Below are 16,376 nucleotides of genomic sequence, written 5' to 3'. Positions count from 1 at the left end.
GAAATTATGAATCAGCTAATTTTCTCAATTTTCATTGAAATTATTTTCTATTCTTAATTCTTTCTCAAATTAATCATTTTCTCTGTTTCAATAAAAAAAATAATGTACTTGCCAAGAGAGTTAAGTAATTTTGATATAATTATTTTAAAAGGAGACATATTATTGTTATTAATTTGTGTGAAACAAATTATACTACAATAGGATATTATGTGTAATTTATTAATGTTTTATTGTTTTAATTGATTATTAATTTACTATATTGATGCTTGAAGTATTAATAAGGTAATAAAAGAAAATATTTAATACATCTCATCAAAGAAGTTTTAAAAGAAGTTCCATTGTAGCTTTTAATACAAATACAATATTAATTTATTAAGTTATAGTGAATAACACCACCACAACCACAATTTGAAAAATAAATAATCAGTAAAACAATAAAGTAAATTTTTAAGGGCATAGGTAATTTAGGAAAATATATTAATAATAATGGTTATGTAAAAAGAATAATGACTATATAATAGTCACTTTTAGTCTTTAAATAATTTTTTTTATTTTTTATTTTAAAATATAATAAATGATAAAATATAAATATTGAATATGTATTTTCTTTTTATATTATTATATATTTTTTAGTTTAAAATATAATTAAGAATAAAATAAAAAGACTTAATTTGCGCTCATGAGGAAGAATTAATTTTATATATCGTTATAGATAACAATGTTAAAAAGTGACAAGACAATGTTTCATCAATATTATCAAAGACAATTCTAAAAAGAAAACATATATTTTACAAAATTAAAATTATCAACTAAACTAATTATTTTCTTTTATTTTGGCAAACGAGTTAATTGGATCTTATAAAAATAGCAAGACAAAGTATTATATCTAGGCGAATATTCTCTAACACAATATTTATAGCTGATTAGAAAAATAGAAAATTACATAATTATGAGAAATACTTATTAAAGACATGAAACATAGAAAATTGTGACATGTTCACAAAAATTAGAATAATAATTAGTATTTGGAAAATAATTTCTTTTTAACTGTGTTTATTCAAAGACAAGTGTCCCATATTCTGTAATCTTAGAATACAGAAAAATGTAGTGTCACCACCATACACTACATTTTCTTTCACGGACCAATTTAACCCTTACACAGAATTAATATTACAATAATCTTAGGATGCACTTTACTGCATAACATGCCATTTCAGAGAAATCCTCATAGAATGCAAACTACTTCTTTCTTTCTTTATTGACTGTAACATGAGTTGACTGAGTCAACTTGATGACTGACTTGACTGACCTTATTCATGTATTCTTTTTTAAATTACATTGTTTCAACTAGTCAATAAAGTCAAAAGAAATTCTTAAATTAAAAAAAAAAAAGTCTTTTGAAATCAATTAAGATATGTTCAAATCAAGATATTTTCTATCATCACTGAGATGAGTTCAGACAATACCCAGAACAGATATGAATTTATTTGTCTTATCATATATTTTGAAATGAATGCAGCATGTACATGGAAGAATGAACTTGTGAGTACTAGTAATGATTTAGTAAAGTTTGATCTTGGCCTTAATCTTCTCTTAATATTGGGAGCTCTATTTTTTTTTTAAGATAAAGTAAATATTGTTCAAATTATATAAAGAAAGACTAATCTTGCAGTATTACTAAAGAATTAATATTATATACACTGATGAGTACAACCTATGATAACGCGTTGCTAATGAGTACAACCTAAACATCAGAATGTTTGATCTGATTGACAGGTATAGGCACGACTTAGACGCTTCTTTCTGTATCTCCATGCAACCTGAATACGACTTGCTGCAAGGGATCTCCAATAAGGTGATACATACCTAACATAATACAATTTCAAATCATTTGTTTTGAAAACTGAGGCATAAAAAACATACTAGTTACATGCTTATTATGGTCATTCCAAGAAAAAAAGGACGGATTTGAACACTTTCAAGCTATGTAACAAAGGTGTATGTGCTTTCTAGACATGTCAAGAAAAGGTAATGGAAGAATGCTCTTCATGAAATGATACAGTTGAAAGATGTCCATTTTTGTATGTCAGAAGGTTCAAGGTTAAGTTGAAAGATAAACTAAAATGCAACAAGGAAATGGAGTGAAATGAAACACCTTAGAGCTCCTTGAACATGAGGGTTCCGCAAGAATCTAGTGAAAAGAATTGTGAGTTCCTCAAGGTCTCCGGCACGAAGTGAAAATGCTTCTACATTTGTTAAGCATCTTACAGTCCTATTACTCAGCAACCTCTGTCCTTGAACCCTTACTTTTTTTCCATCTGCAAAAGTCAAGAAACACATTGGTTAAACATGTTTCTCAGTTTTGTAGTGAGGCCAAGTTGTTGAAAATTGCAATTTCTGCTGACCACCACTTCAACATGCATGTTATCATTGTACCAAGTATGGCCGTACCTGTGGTTACAGAAGAATGCTCAAGATACCATGTGAGAAGTTCTTCACCACAAGCATCCCCTTCAGATAAGGGAACACTAGTTCCATCATCTCCAAAGCTCTCCAATTTCCCTCTAACAACAAAGACCATTTTCTCTACAAGACCACCCTGAGTCAAAATTTTACTTCCTTTGATGTATGTCTTTTGCTTTAGTCTCTCGCAAATTGCATCTAAGATAGGCTCATCCATCAGGGCAAAGATGCGAACCTGAAGTGTTCAGATCCTCAGAAAATTAAATTCTCATTACAGAACTTAGAGGTGGGTTGAATGCTTTGGCTTTTGATGAGTCACAGTTCTAGTTTCATGATGAATAAGAATATGTTATGAAAAGGTTAAACCATTCATACAAGGTTCCAAAATTCCTTAACAAACACCCCTCCTTCAAAGCCTGACACCTGACAGCATGGTGAATTCGGGACTCCCCCTTCCTAGGAGTAGGAGCCTCAATGAGATTCGAACTCAAGAAGTTGGTTTCGTTGCAAGGTACTGATACCATTGTTACAAAAAGGTTAACCCGTTCACAGGTTTCAAAATTCCTTAACAGAACAGAGTTTTTTTGAAATGGTTTAAGTTTTTCATATTCAAATTCTAGTTATATATAGTTGGTGACAATAGACAGACACCTAAAAAAGAACAAAATTTAGAAAGAAACACCCTGGCGGGGGTTTCAAATTTCAACAAAACAATTAATCATATTTTTAATAACTATTACTGGTCATTTAAGCAGAAAATTTTTGGGGGCATACTTTCTTAACAAACTCGAAGAGATGACGTCTTATGTCTGTCTGGAGATCTTCGGGTAAATTCTCCAGAAGCGTGTCTTCATTTACACCCCTTGTTGCTGCCCAATTATACCGTTCAGCTTGTCGTACTCTCCTGTATGGAAGACAAAGTATGTATCAGTTGTTCATTGTGTGTGATCCATAATGTCATAAAACTGAAAAACAGTAGACATTATGCTCTTCCTCATTTCTACCAACATGCTCTCTATTGTATAGCTGCAAATATGTTTACATTGTTGATATATATATATGATTATTACGGCTAGGAACTTAATACTGTTTTTATGTACAATTCTAGAAGCCAAAAGTCCCACCTTACCTAGCCTCCTTTTAATTGCTTACATACCAGCTTGAATCTAAAGCTAATAAAGTGACTAGCAGTAGGAGTGGGTGCAAGACCTTGAGGCACGAGTTTGGGTTGCTCAAAATCTGCACTTGATTTTCCACCTCTTTGCCCGTGTAATGGACTTTCAAGTCCTTTTCTACCACAAGCTTTATTTAACTCCCACGACTCTTATTGAGCAGTTAAAGGTATAAAGGTTTGATCAGAAAAGCATTTTTTAACACAATCTATAAGGAAATGGATTAAACGACATGTTGTCAATGAGATGTTTTTAACAGACATTTCACATAAGTTGGAGATATTCGTAATGCACATGTTGTAAATATGTTTCATTGTCATAGTGAATTGCTCACGTACTTTTTCATGAGAGGGAGTTGTAGAAGGAGGTGGAGAGCAAATAAGCAATGAATTGAATCAACCAGTAGACAGATATGTTTTTGAAAATGTGAATTTTTGACTCGTGAAAAGAATAAGAACATTTCTTACCTTCTTAGATCTTCTGGCAAGCGACGGTGGCTCATCCATTGTTCAACATCACGACCTCTAAGTTGCATTTCTAGCCTCCTGTAATTGTGATGGAAGAAAATATATCAAGCACATTATGATCCTTACAGAAATTAAGGATGTCTAAATGTTGTGATTCTGTGTGTCACACATGTACTGTATATAATTATGTATTAGAGTACAAAGGGAATTAATCATAAATACAATTCAATCCCAAATTCATGATTAACATACAAATATTTATGTGCCTACTCTAATCTAACAAGTCATTTACCATTCTTCTGGAAATAAATTCTCTTTAACAGAGTAACAATCAATATCCATTTGGTACTCTCATGGAAGACCTTGTTTGATGAAATATGGTTGCAGCTAGGCTGTCATAAATAAGCTTTGTGTGAGCATTGCATTATTAGAAAAGAAGCTATTGGACTGTCTCTAGGGTAATTAGTTGTTAGCAAGTAGTTAAGATAGTTACATAACCGACTATAGGCTGTTAATAATACAGACAGTATCACAAGGATGATTAGTCAAGCATACTAGTCTCTTCAGAGATGACAAAGATAATTATGTTGAGTGATAAATAACACACGAATGTAATTAGGATGTATCCATTCCCAAGAAATATTTTAGTGAGAGATACCAAACCTTTTTATAATATAAGAGATGTTAGTTGCTAGCTTCACCATCACTATGAAGACAATGCTGTCACCATAGACTACAAGACAAATGCAATGGCCTGTCGGAGAATGGATGCAGATGTTCAAGAGGAATGTTTCAAACCATAGAGAGAATTGAAAGGTGCAATTTACAGAGAAGGTGAGAGAGTTGGTAGAAGTGAAGTCAAGGTGTTTCTCCCTATAAACTATTTTTGACAATTCATGGTGTAAGAAGGCATTTTCAATGTTTGATTGATGGAGAGACCAAAATGATAAATGACACTTATGGCATGAAAAAGGTGAGCCCAGGTAGTTTTAGCCACAAAGGAAAGGGTATCCTCGTAGTCAAGACCAAAGATTTGAGTATATGCTTTAACTACAAGGTGGGTTTTGTTGAAGTCTTTATAGTGTTGTAAATAGGGGATTACTGGGATAAAAATATCCTAATATTTATACAGAAATTAGGAAAAATATCTCTAGAATCTACACACTATTTCAGCTGATTTTTATTTCCTTTTCTTCAAGAGAATGTAAGTATTGTAATTGTAATTAATAAGATATTTCCTTTCTCTTTCTCATTATTGAAGTTAGAGAAACTCATCCAAATAGACCCTTACACTTATGAAATGGATGACATCCATCCATCCCATTACTTTTAAGTTTTCAAATGAAGGAAATGGTAAAGAGAGGTTTATTTTATGGAAATGGGTTATTTTAGTGTGTTTTATCCAGTTTACTTTGAAGAAACAATTTTTCTTTCTGGCTTTTAGAAAAGGCTTTTGAGGGGAAAAAATATTATAATCCACTTAAAAACATGCATCAACAGGAAAACTATCATCAACATGGAGCATGGCAACTAATAGCAAAAATTTCTACCTGCGTCCAAGAGCCTGAAGAAAGTTCTGTATGTTTCCAATGAGAAGCGCAAAAAGTAAGAGTCCCAAACCTATGATGGCCATCGTAAAAAGGACTTCCCACACAAAATAGCTTGGGGTTTGATTACCAGCCAGAGTACTGATTTGCTGTAACAAATATGACGAATGTATAACTTGAGGAATATCTTATTAAAAACAACTATATACAAGACTTCGATGTTCTTAGATCTCAACAGAAAGATCAATTGATCTTACACAGGTAATCTTAGAGGAATTGATCTTGACACACACATAAGTTGATCTCTATTGGGTTCATATAAAGAAGGATTCATTAAGAAGAGATTACATAAATGTGACTTGAGCTCAACCTACATAAAAGATTGACACCATTATGAGTCTTCTTTCTTAAATGGTGTTCAACTTTTTCATTTCTATCCAATGTAAGACTCAGAATCACACTTTCCAACAATGTTACACATAGTATCTTGATAGATAGACACACATCGACATATATCAGGTGAGACTGTTAGAGATTAGAGAAAATAATCTCAACCATCCATTTAAGATTGAATGGTCAATATTAGTTCATCTAAAGCTTTCACTTGACATGTGCCCCCTATATGTATGTATGTATTTTATTAAATTTATTTGAATTTTTATAAAAAAGTAAAAAAATAAGAGAAGAATGAAATACACACCTGGAAGCCCCAAAACAGTGCAAATACATATTTGTTGACCACCCTAGTTTCTGTAGTAAGTGCTACAGCATTTACATAGACTCCATATTGAAAAGCACCGGAACTGGCATTCAAACATGCAGAGGCATTCACATTTTCGCTCCATATATCTGACTTACGGCCAGATGAACGTCCACAATCAATAAATGTTGAGCATCCACGGATATTAGAATCATGGCAGGCATTTCGCAAGCATTGATTAACCCTCTGGAAGAAGGAAGAGGAAGATAAAAGAGAAAGTTATAATTGAATGTGACCCATCATTTACGGAATCAAATTGCTGGTTCTAAACAGTTCGTTTAACATGCAGGGAGACAACAATTCTGAAAGTTGAATGCCATTATCAACATTACAAAAGTTTAGAAGGAGTCTGAGAACATACTACTTTCATACTTTATTTTGCTTATACTCCCTGTAACATATAACCATATTATTTACAACCTATCCTCCTTTTCCATGCAACATGAATTCAAAGCAAATTATGAAAGTTAGATAGGAAGATGAAATTTTGTACTTTCTGAAAACGAAGCTTCAAATAACATTTTTACTCACCTGTAGACCAAAGAGGTACCAGAAAGAACCAACAACATGGCCAGATAGCATAAAAATGAGGAGATTTATAATGAAATTTGCCCAGGCTGACTCAAAAATGAATCCTGTTGGAGACTGGCCAATTAGCAGAGGCAGAAACCTGAATAATCTGGGAAAATACTGCACAAGGATTGCTGCACGGAGAAGATTTTTAGCATAATTTGCTCCAGATGATCCCAGGTACTTTGGTAGGACAGATAATATCATTACCTGCAAATATTTCACTACATGTCATAACAGAATTTGAAAAGTACACAATAAACCATTAATCTTTCTCACAGATTGAAAACCCTTTCCTTCCATTACTGCCTGCTTGATGTCAAGTACATTTTTATGTCCATTCTCCACAGACTATTTATTTATCAAAACAAAAGGTTTAGCCATTGAGGTTCATTTGAGTTTGAACAAGGCAGCATAGAACAAAGCAGTTTATAAAGATAAAGATGACATGACAACAAAAAAATTTCAGAGCACTTAAACATTGTTCTACTATAAAAATCATTTCTACCCTACAACTAGCAGCTTGATAATTGATTGTTAAACAAGTCATCATAGCCTTTACGACTAATTATAAAATTTAGATCCTCAATGCTCTCGTTTTCTTATTTTTAATTTCAACACAAAAATAAGTGGGCCTTTGGAATATACGCGTTTCAAGGAAATTGGATATTAGTGAGTTATCATAGCCTTTATGAGAAACTGTAAAAGATAGATCTACAATTCTCTCATGTTCTTAATTACCTGGCAACAGTAATTAATTACAAAAGGTTCTATCATAGAAAACTTAACAGCTAGTTTCAAGCACTCCATATTTAATCTGAATAATAAAATCACAACTAAACAACTGATGTTTCGAAAGAACCAAGAAAAAACTCAACTTCATACAAAATCCAAACCCAGTATTGTGTTTTCTTTTGGGTGGGGAGATTTGAATAATATTTCAATATATAAAAATCTCATGAAATCCAAACTCATCATCTCAGTGAATGGCAACATCAAAGAACTTCATGTTTTCCAATAAATAAAAAGATACAGAACCACTGAAATGAAGAGAAACATCAACAAACATTCATAATCATTTGTATGGAAGGTACGTCTCATAATTCATTGTAAACTTTTCGCTTTCTGGCACATAAAATTAAATACCCCATACAGTAAGTTACAATGAGCAAACTCAGGCAAGGAAACAATATAATAAAAAGTAACCACAAATCAAAAAGGGAGAAGGTAAGAAGTTTACCTGAGGAAGAGGAAATACAACAAATAGGTCAATAAAAAGATAACTCTTCAGATAATTAACAGCAATTTTCTTGGGTTGGTCAACTAAATCTCCAGCACCTACTACCATTGACTCAGGAGAAACATAAGCCAGCCTAAACTGTAAAAAGCAAACAAGACTATGAAACTCAAAAGTCGTATACATGTGCTTTTCTTTTCATTTTGACCTGAACTAATTATAAAAAAAAGGTAAGACATACACAAGATGCGGCAACATATAATGAATAAGGTCAAGGTCCAGCATTCTATATCATCTGAGTCATCATTTCATATTTCTCTTCCAGGTTGACACCATATTGCTAATTGCCAAAAATTAAAAAATACAGAAAAAAAAGAAAAATACTTTTATGTTCGTATCTAAGTGGAAAAAACTCCTGCTATTAAAAGATTTTCTGTAACAAATGTGGCAATAGAGTGAATGGATGAACATTTGACAGGGAAATATTGAAGTTTAATGCCAAATACCCTAAAGTATGTACGGAGTTGCAGCAGTACGATAATTAGTACAATTACAATAAATATCTTTGGTACTTGGTCCTCCACCAGATGAGAGTAAGTGCGTGATCTTCATTTTCTAAATGTAAACAAGATGGAATACTGGTTTAATTTTTTTTTTCTGGTTTAAATATGACTGTGCTTGTAGGTGTTCATTTTAACCTGGAAGTTCAGGAAATTTAAAGGAAGTATCATAAACAATCTCATGCATTGGTTAGTAGTTACTTCAAGATCTGCATTACTTTACATCGCTGAATGCTACAAAGAGATCGGTTTAAAAAGCTTTTTACTAATACTTTACATGAATCTTTATCCATGAATCATCACATGCTCATTTATATCTGTGTTTCCTCATGAAGTCTGCAAAATATACTCTACTTCCACCAGATACATATTGTTGCATATCTATTAAAATTGTCTGCATGCATTTCTCCAAAACAAAAAAGACAGTCCAACCTACAACATGAAGCACTCTGTAAACAACGCTGTATCTTTTAGTTAAAAGTGATCTATACCAAAACAAAAGATAACTTCTGTCATCCCGCTTCTTTATATAAAAGATTTGAAGTTTAACAGGAAATGCTTAGCGCATACGACGGAGCTCCAATGATCTTATTATTCCTCTAGTGAATATTTATGTATGATTCAAAGCAACAAAGAACCTAAACCCTGTTATTCTGTTGCTAGAAAAATCTTTTGGAATACATTTGACAGTATATTTACCTTCTCAAAAACAGAAAAAATAAATAATAAACTCTTGTTGACAAGGAAGGATCTTAATCATATAATTCAAGCTAACGAATTGGCATCATTATTGTATTTGAACATAAGGGTATGGGGGGAATTCTAAAAAAGTAGTTACTGAGAAATTACCTGGAGAAGAATGTTAAAGAAATATATCAAATCATTAATGCTTCTAAAAAAAACAAGTGTTGTTGTCATTGTCCAATTGATAGCAATACATTTATCATCCTGCACATAATAAGTGGAAAAATATAAAATTGCAGAAATAGTAGCTGGGAAAGACAAATATCTACATGTAGGAAGATTTAATTAAATAAAAGGAAAAGAATCCACACCTCCTTCACATATATTAAGAAGAAAAATAATGGATCAACAAAAATTGCCACCAAGCAAAAAATGGCCAAGATCTTGTTCCATTGTTGTACAACTTTTGCATGAGGATTCATAACTCCAGGAACATATGAATAGCAGAAGGAAAAAAATTTTCGGCCAAAACCCTTGGCATCCCCATAAAAAACATGGTGGAACTGCAAACATTCAAATTGCAAATGAAAGTGAGTTTGATTATGAGAGTGACAGCAGACAAGTGTCTATTAAAACAAATGGAAAGGTCAGAAGAATATGAAGTGTAAGGATACAGAAAAGTCTGCGATAGTAGTCTTCAGAATTTAAGTGTTGCATAAGTAATGAAACATTGTCTGTTGACAATACTTCTATTTGTCCCCAAAATGAACAATGATATCAACAAAAAGAACAATATACATAGTTCATCTTGAATACACTTTTTTTTTTTTTAATTTGAAGAGCAAAATCATTAGCATTTAATTTTACTAATTGATAATAAAAGGACATAAAGCTGTGGCATAAGTATGACAAATGCTACTTAAGAAGCACAAAGGTACAGCATAACTCAATAAAATGTCTATAAATCATTAGGTTAATTAAATCATCTATCGTGAACATCTGAATTTGGTCAGAAAAAAGAAATGAATGTGCAGTACAAAATCACATCTGTCTAATAAATGGCTATGCAGCATATAGTTAAAGTCAACTTCAAAACATAGAAGACAATGTTTTCTTAAATTTAAGGAGAAATCGAAGTACATTTTAGGATGAAAAGTACCTTGGGATCAAATATAGCTGAAGTTTTTCTAGTTCTTGGCTGAGCAGCCTTAAAATAAGTGGGGCAAGTAGTACAATAAGGATCATTACACATTCCCAGTTGCCCAGACCTCATTAAGTGTTCATTCTTTCTGTCATAGTCATTATCCCAACGATTTTCATTTGTGCCATTGAAAGTAGAAAAGTTTTCTGTCTTACTTTCCACTACTTTGTTTCCTGTAGCAGCTATATTCTGTCCTGAAAGATTTGAAGTTCCATGCGTAGCATACAGTGGACCACTCATCTGCACAAAGGGGGTTTTTCTCACACTACGAAGGGGACCGGTATGTCCCACAAGACTAGTTTCTTTCTCATATGATTCCAAGGAAGCCATGGGAATCGAAATTGAAGCACTTCGTGTTCTAGATACTAGCCTCCGGAAATTAGAATCCACGAATTCATCAGATAGTTGAGCACGCGTTTCAGACAGCATAGGAACCTCATCTTTTTCAAAACGAGCCATGTTTCCCTGGTGATTCTCCTTTTTTTATTAAACTAACAAAACATCAATGTATACATTCTGCATCACATCAGCAATTTTAAAGCAAAACAATCCTATTTAGCTCGAAACTTGAAAGGGCAAAGCATAAATTAATGTAAAAAACAGCAAAGGAAAGACCAAAGAATATCTGTTCCTAAAGTAACAACCACAAGGAAGATCCTTGTTCTATGAGGCAGAGAGTTAATTATAAAATGATATATTTGTCTATACATTTTGAAATATTCTGATTAACTTATATAAACAGAGAAGTGACAAATCCCCTTATCTTAAAGGAAGTAACCAATTACTAAATTGACCTAAACTGACATTACAATCATTGAAATTCATCTATCATCCTAGTTTTAAGTGAAAATTTAACAGTTTCCAAGCATATTTAAACCTTTTCGACAATGTCCCTACCTATACACACATGAGTGCGTGTGCTTAAACTTGAAATTTAACACAAATACACCAACTTAAAACAATATGAAGCACCATAACCTATTGTGACAAATTGCAATTGGGGTCAGGAATCAGTCGAAGAATTCCAGTATAATGTAGTAATAATCAGTTAGCCCACGTTGCAGAAAATGCCATGAACAATGAACAACAATGAAAAAAAAAAAAAAAAAAAAAAGCAAGAGAGAAAACAAACCCAGAAAGAGAAAAGCTGGTTCAAGAGGAATTGAATTCCCAGTGAAAACCCCACCAAGAATTCAAGTTGAAAAATGCAATTTTGGGAGCTTGGTGATCATGGAGAGGAGCAAAAAGCTGTTTCCAACAGAGAGAAGTCGAGCTCAGAAAGCAAAGTGTGAAAGGGAACACTTAAATACGAACAAGCGTGTGAAAGAGAGATAGAGTGAGAAGAGGAAGACTTTGAGTGCTTGACAAAGTCAATTGTGAGAGAATTGAAATTGTCTGTGCGTGTTTTATGTTTTACTTTCAAACACATTCCAAACTTCCATGTTCATAAATAAGTAGCAGTTTCATTTTAATAATACGTAAAAACATTGTTTTAGATAATGATGTTACTGTTCAGTAGTAGAAGAGTAGCTTTATTTATGGAGGAAATTCTAGGATTCCCTTTTCAATTTTTTCAACTTATTTTATTTATTTTATTTTAAATTATATAGTACTTTTCTAAAAAACTATTAATAGTTAAAATATTATAATATACATTTTCATTATAAATTTAAGATATTTTATTTATATTATAGCTTATATTTTAAACATTTATTTATTATAAGTGTCATTATATGAAGCAAACATTAATGTTATGGAGTACAAAGAATAAAACACGGTATATGTCTCTATTATCGATACTTGAAACCTGGTCAATATCTCAATATTTGAAATAATAGGAGTTTAATGTTTCATACCATCGTGGTCTAAATTTTCTACCACAATATAATTTTAAACTTAAAATTAACAACTTTACCGTATATAATAGTTTATTTAAAATCAAATTTAAAAAGCAAAAGTCTAACTTTATGGGAACATCCTTCACCGAAACATGAATATAGATTTACGTTGGTTGACTTGAGTTATATTGAATTAAGTTAGGATTAGATAAATTTATTCTCTAGTGAAATAAAAAAAAAAAAATTCTCCGAGTGAAGTTTAATTGAATTTTTTTTATTTTTGAATTATATTTAATTCAATTTTTGAATGGATTAGATAAATCAATTTATAGATTATAATTAAATTTGTAATTTTAGATTATAATTTTACAATAATATTATATATTTACTTATATTTAAATATTTTAATAAAACATACATTTAATTTATAGAATAATAAAATGCATTAAATAATTATGTTTAGTATTTAATCAATGGATTAAATTTCAAATATTACTTACATAATTAATTATGTAACTAATTATAAAAAGTTTAACTTAATTTATTTAAGTTGAATTGTTTTATCATATTTGCTTATGTTTAACATGGGTCCGAGGTAAACATTCCACACACTTGATTGCAAGAAAACACTCTGACGCTCAAGTCAGTAGGATGTTTTCTAAGGTCTAATTGTAATATCAGAAAAATCAGTTATCTGGTCATTGACTCTGTATTTATAAGATCTGTATTTCCAGCGCAATGAATATCATTTAATGTAACGTATTTTGTACTTTATTACTCGCGAGTCTGACAACCTGATTGATATCACTCATTAATTGGTCGTTAATACAATGCATGTAATCTAGTAATTATTCACCTTTATTACCCATTAACACTATTGAATGTGTAACGGTCATCCCTTCCCTATTGCCTACTGATTTGAGTGTTTGGCTACTCCGACTGTTCGCTCAACTGTATCCTACCTTGAGTGTTAGTTACTCTCGACCATTATTCAACTATATCTTATAGTACAATATTATTCCATTTCATTAACATATATTAGAGTCGTCAAAATGGGTCACAATCCGCGAGTCAACCCGGCCTGTCACGGGTTCGGGCCGGGTTGGGTTTGAAAAATACAACCCATTTATGTGCAGGTCAGATTTCAACCCGGCTCATTTAGACCCGGTTCATGTGGGTTGAACCCGTGGTGAGCCGGGTTGGCCCACCAACCCACCTACCTAATTTTATTTTTTTAATTTATTATTTTATTTATGAAACCCTAAAAAATAAAATACTATCTTCACTCATTATGTATACCCAAAAAAGTAATCTCTGCTCTCACAAATCACTCTCACGGTACTTCTCTCTCATTTGACGGTGCTCTCACCCTCACTTCACTGAAAGGAGCAGGTAAAACACCCTTCCTTTTTTCTTCTCTTTTCTCCACATTTTTGTTTTCTCACTTCTCTTTCTTCTTTTTTTTTTCAAAAACCCTATAATGACAAAAATAGGGATTTGCAAATTTGTTTTTTGTTTTGGGGGATTTGAAGACATGAATTGATTTTTTTTTCATGTTCTGACATGCTTGTATCAGATTTTGTTCATTTTATTTAAACAATTTGAGTATACATTATTTGAACAAATTCTTTTTGATATTTTTTAATTTGGGAATTTATGTTACAGATTAAATTATTAATTTTTTTGTTGATGTTATTGAGTATTGATTCTCTTTTTTTTTACTAATATTTTTTTATTGAGTGTCGGAATTGGTCTTTAACATAATTTTTTAGGAGTAAAATTTGTTTAAATTTAAATTATAGAAAGTATGTATTTTTTTTATTTAAAAAAAATATAATTAAATGGGATAGTGAGCCAACCCGTTTACCCACCAACCCGTGGTGGGTCGGGCCGGGTTCAAGTTTTTCTGGCTTGTTAATAAATGAGCCGGGTTGGGTTGGCTCACTAAGTGACCAACCCGTGGTGGGCCGGGCTGGGTTGAGTCAGGTTAACCGTTTTGACAGTTCTAACATATATGACAAAAAGATTAAATTTAGATTAAGTTTAGTGAGTCAATCCAGTAAAAAAAATAGATTAAGACGACATTTTTAATTTGGAAGTCTTAGTCAATTTGATCTATCAAGTTTGAGAACCTAACAGATCAATTCGCGAATCAAATCAAACTAATTTGAATTAAAAAATAAAAAATAAACACATGACACTTCATATATATTAACACATTCTAATTTCATTAACAGGTCTTATTAATCAAACAAAAGTATATACAGTTTGAGAAAAAATTTAACACAATTTGGTTAAAATATGATATAACTCAATTAAAATCTAAAATGGTCCAACCAGTAGCATTAGTCTTTTTTTCACGAGAAAAATAAAAAATATCAGTCTCTTTTATATAATATTAGATTTTTGATAAAAGAAAAAACGAGCTAACCGGTCGATTGTAAAATTCAACCTGTTTTTTAATTGATTGGTCAGCCCAACTTGATCCGATCGATTTTTTACGAACCAATATTAACTCGGATTTAAACAAACCGTATAGCTCGTATTACCACCCATAATTGTCAGATAAAGTCAATCATACATACGTGTACGTGTGTGTATACATATATTATACTATATATTATACTAGGAGGCCTGCAAAGTGATAAAATGTCTTAATTTAGGAATGCTTCGTTGAATGTCACTTCTTAAATTAATAACCAAAGAAAAACTCGGTCAAACACGAACTCACAGCATTGACGTAATAAATTTTTTTTATATATTTATACCAACAATACAGATATGCTTGCTGATTTTAAAATTTCTCTTTAAAGTCTCAATTAATATTTTTCCAAATTTCGGATAATCAAACTTCACTATAATTATGTAAAATAAACCATTAACGGGTGTACATTATATCTGCTCAGTCTATTACTGTTCTTACCTAATATCACAATATGTCTGGACATTTTTTTAAATATAAATTATTTCATTTAAAATGTGATATAGGTTTGTTGATGTAGTGTAAGGGGGTGGCCAATCAGGTGAAGATGAATAAAAAAGATGAGAAGTTGGTAAGAGGAAAGTGGGAGTTGATCGGGAAGGCTTAAGAGTTGATCGGGAAGGCTTGGGAGTTGATCGGGAAGGTTGGTAGGCTGGCCGGTTGAGTAAAGAAGAGGTGCGGGCATAGTGTAACATGGTTATTGGATTAATAAGGTGAATATCACGGACACGTTAACAACGGTTATTATTGATGGGCGAATCTTGCCGGATTATGGATCAACAGTTATAAGTAGTTAATGTCCATTATTTTAGTCTGATGCCTATAAATATAGAGATGTCAGTCAGGTTCTTTAAAATCTAATTATTCTTACCTTGAGATTATTGTAACTTTGCTGACTTAAGCATCGGAGTGCTAACATCCAGGTCGCACCCGATCAAGCATAAGAGTCAACCCCCAATCAGGAAGGATTACATGAAGAATGGGATTATCAGAGCATAGTAAGGAAGGACGACTGACCCAGACAAATGTTACCGAAATAGTTGAAAATCTTATAATAACTATATAAAGTCAATTTAATATATATATATATATATATATATATAATAAATTTAGAATATATATAGATGTAAAACTTATTTTATGAGGTTGAATTAAATTTAAATTATTTTAACATCTAAGTTATATTTTATCTTTGAATTTTTATGATTTTTATTTCTTCTCCCTTGACCTTCCACTTATTTCTCGATAGTAGTTTCAAATACAATGTATTGCACACATATAAAATGTTTTATTTTGTTTTTTTCTTCTTCAAGACTAAGTTACGAGGAGAACTCTTATTCACTTCATTCATAAGTTAAACATATTGTACTCTTTTACATATGAACCAAATTAGAT

General features: G+C 31.7%; 1 protein-coding gene across 5 annotated transcripts; it reads right to left on the bottom strand.

The window, feature by feature from the left end:
- Positions 1-1,527: 1,527 nt before the first annotated feature.
- Positions 1,528-12,070, bottom strand: LOC106770771 (probable cyclic nucleotide-gated ion channel 20, chloroplastic). 5 transcript variants are annotated; one of them, XM_022783944.1, is made up of 13 exons: positions 11,794-12,069; positions 10,620-11,177; positions 9,832-10,023; positions 9,626-9,724; positions 8,220-8,357; positions 6,941-7,189; positions 6,350-6,595; positions 5,653-5,798; positions 4,103-4,180; positions 3,238-3,367; positions 2,452-2,698; positions 2,156-2,318; positions 1,528-1,866 (listed from the first exon to the last, which is right to left on the bottom strand). In XM_022783944.1, exons 2-13 carry the CDS (start codon positions 11,118-11,120, stop codon positions 1,752-1,754), a joined length of 2,304 nt encoding a protein of 767 aa, XP_022639665.1. In that variant the 5' UTR covers positions 11,121-11,177; positions 11,794-12,069; the 3' UTR covers positions 1,528-1,751. The 5 variants fall into 5 exon arrangements, 4 of the variants coding, with proteins under 4 accessions (XP_022639665.1, XP_022639671.1, XP_022639673.1 ...); XM_022783950.1 differs by having other exon boundaries at positions 10,620-11,152; XM_022783952.1 differs by having other exon boundaries at positions 10,620-11,126.
- Positions 12,071-16,376: the final 4,306 nt, after the last annotated feature.

Source organism: Vigna radiata, chromosome 1, assembly GCF_000741045.1.
Source record: "Vigna radiata var. radiata cultivar VC1973A chromosome 1, Vradiata_ver6, whole genome shotgun sequence".
NCBI lineage: Eukaryota > Viridiplantae > Streptophyta > Magnoliopsida > Fabales > Fabaceae > Vigna > Vigna radiata.
Note: the sequence above shows the minus strand (reverse complement) of the source record. Positions and strands in the feature narration are given on the sequence as shown.

What these genes read in the sequence shown, in the direction of transcription:
- LOC106770771 (XM_022783944.1), bottom strand. Translation starts at nt 11,120, where the DNA reads ATGGCTCGTTTTGAAAAAGATGAGGTTCCTATGCTGTCTGAAACGCGT. An exon ending in TCTTCGAGTTTGTTAAGAAA is followed by an intron (nt 2,699 to 3,237) that starts GTATGCCCCCAA and finishes TGAACACTTCAG; the next exon opens with GTTCGCATCTTTGCCCTGAT. An exon ending in CATGTTCAAGGAGCTCTAAG is followed by an intron (nt 1,867 to 2,155) that starts GTGTTTCATTTC and finishes GTATTATGTTAG; the next exon opens with GTATGTATCACCTTATTGGA.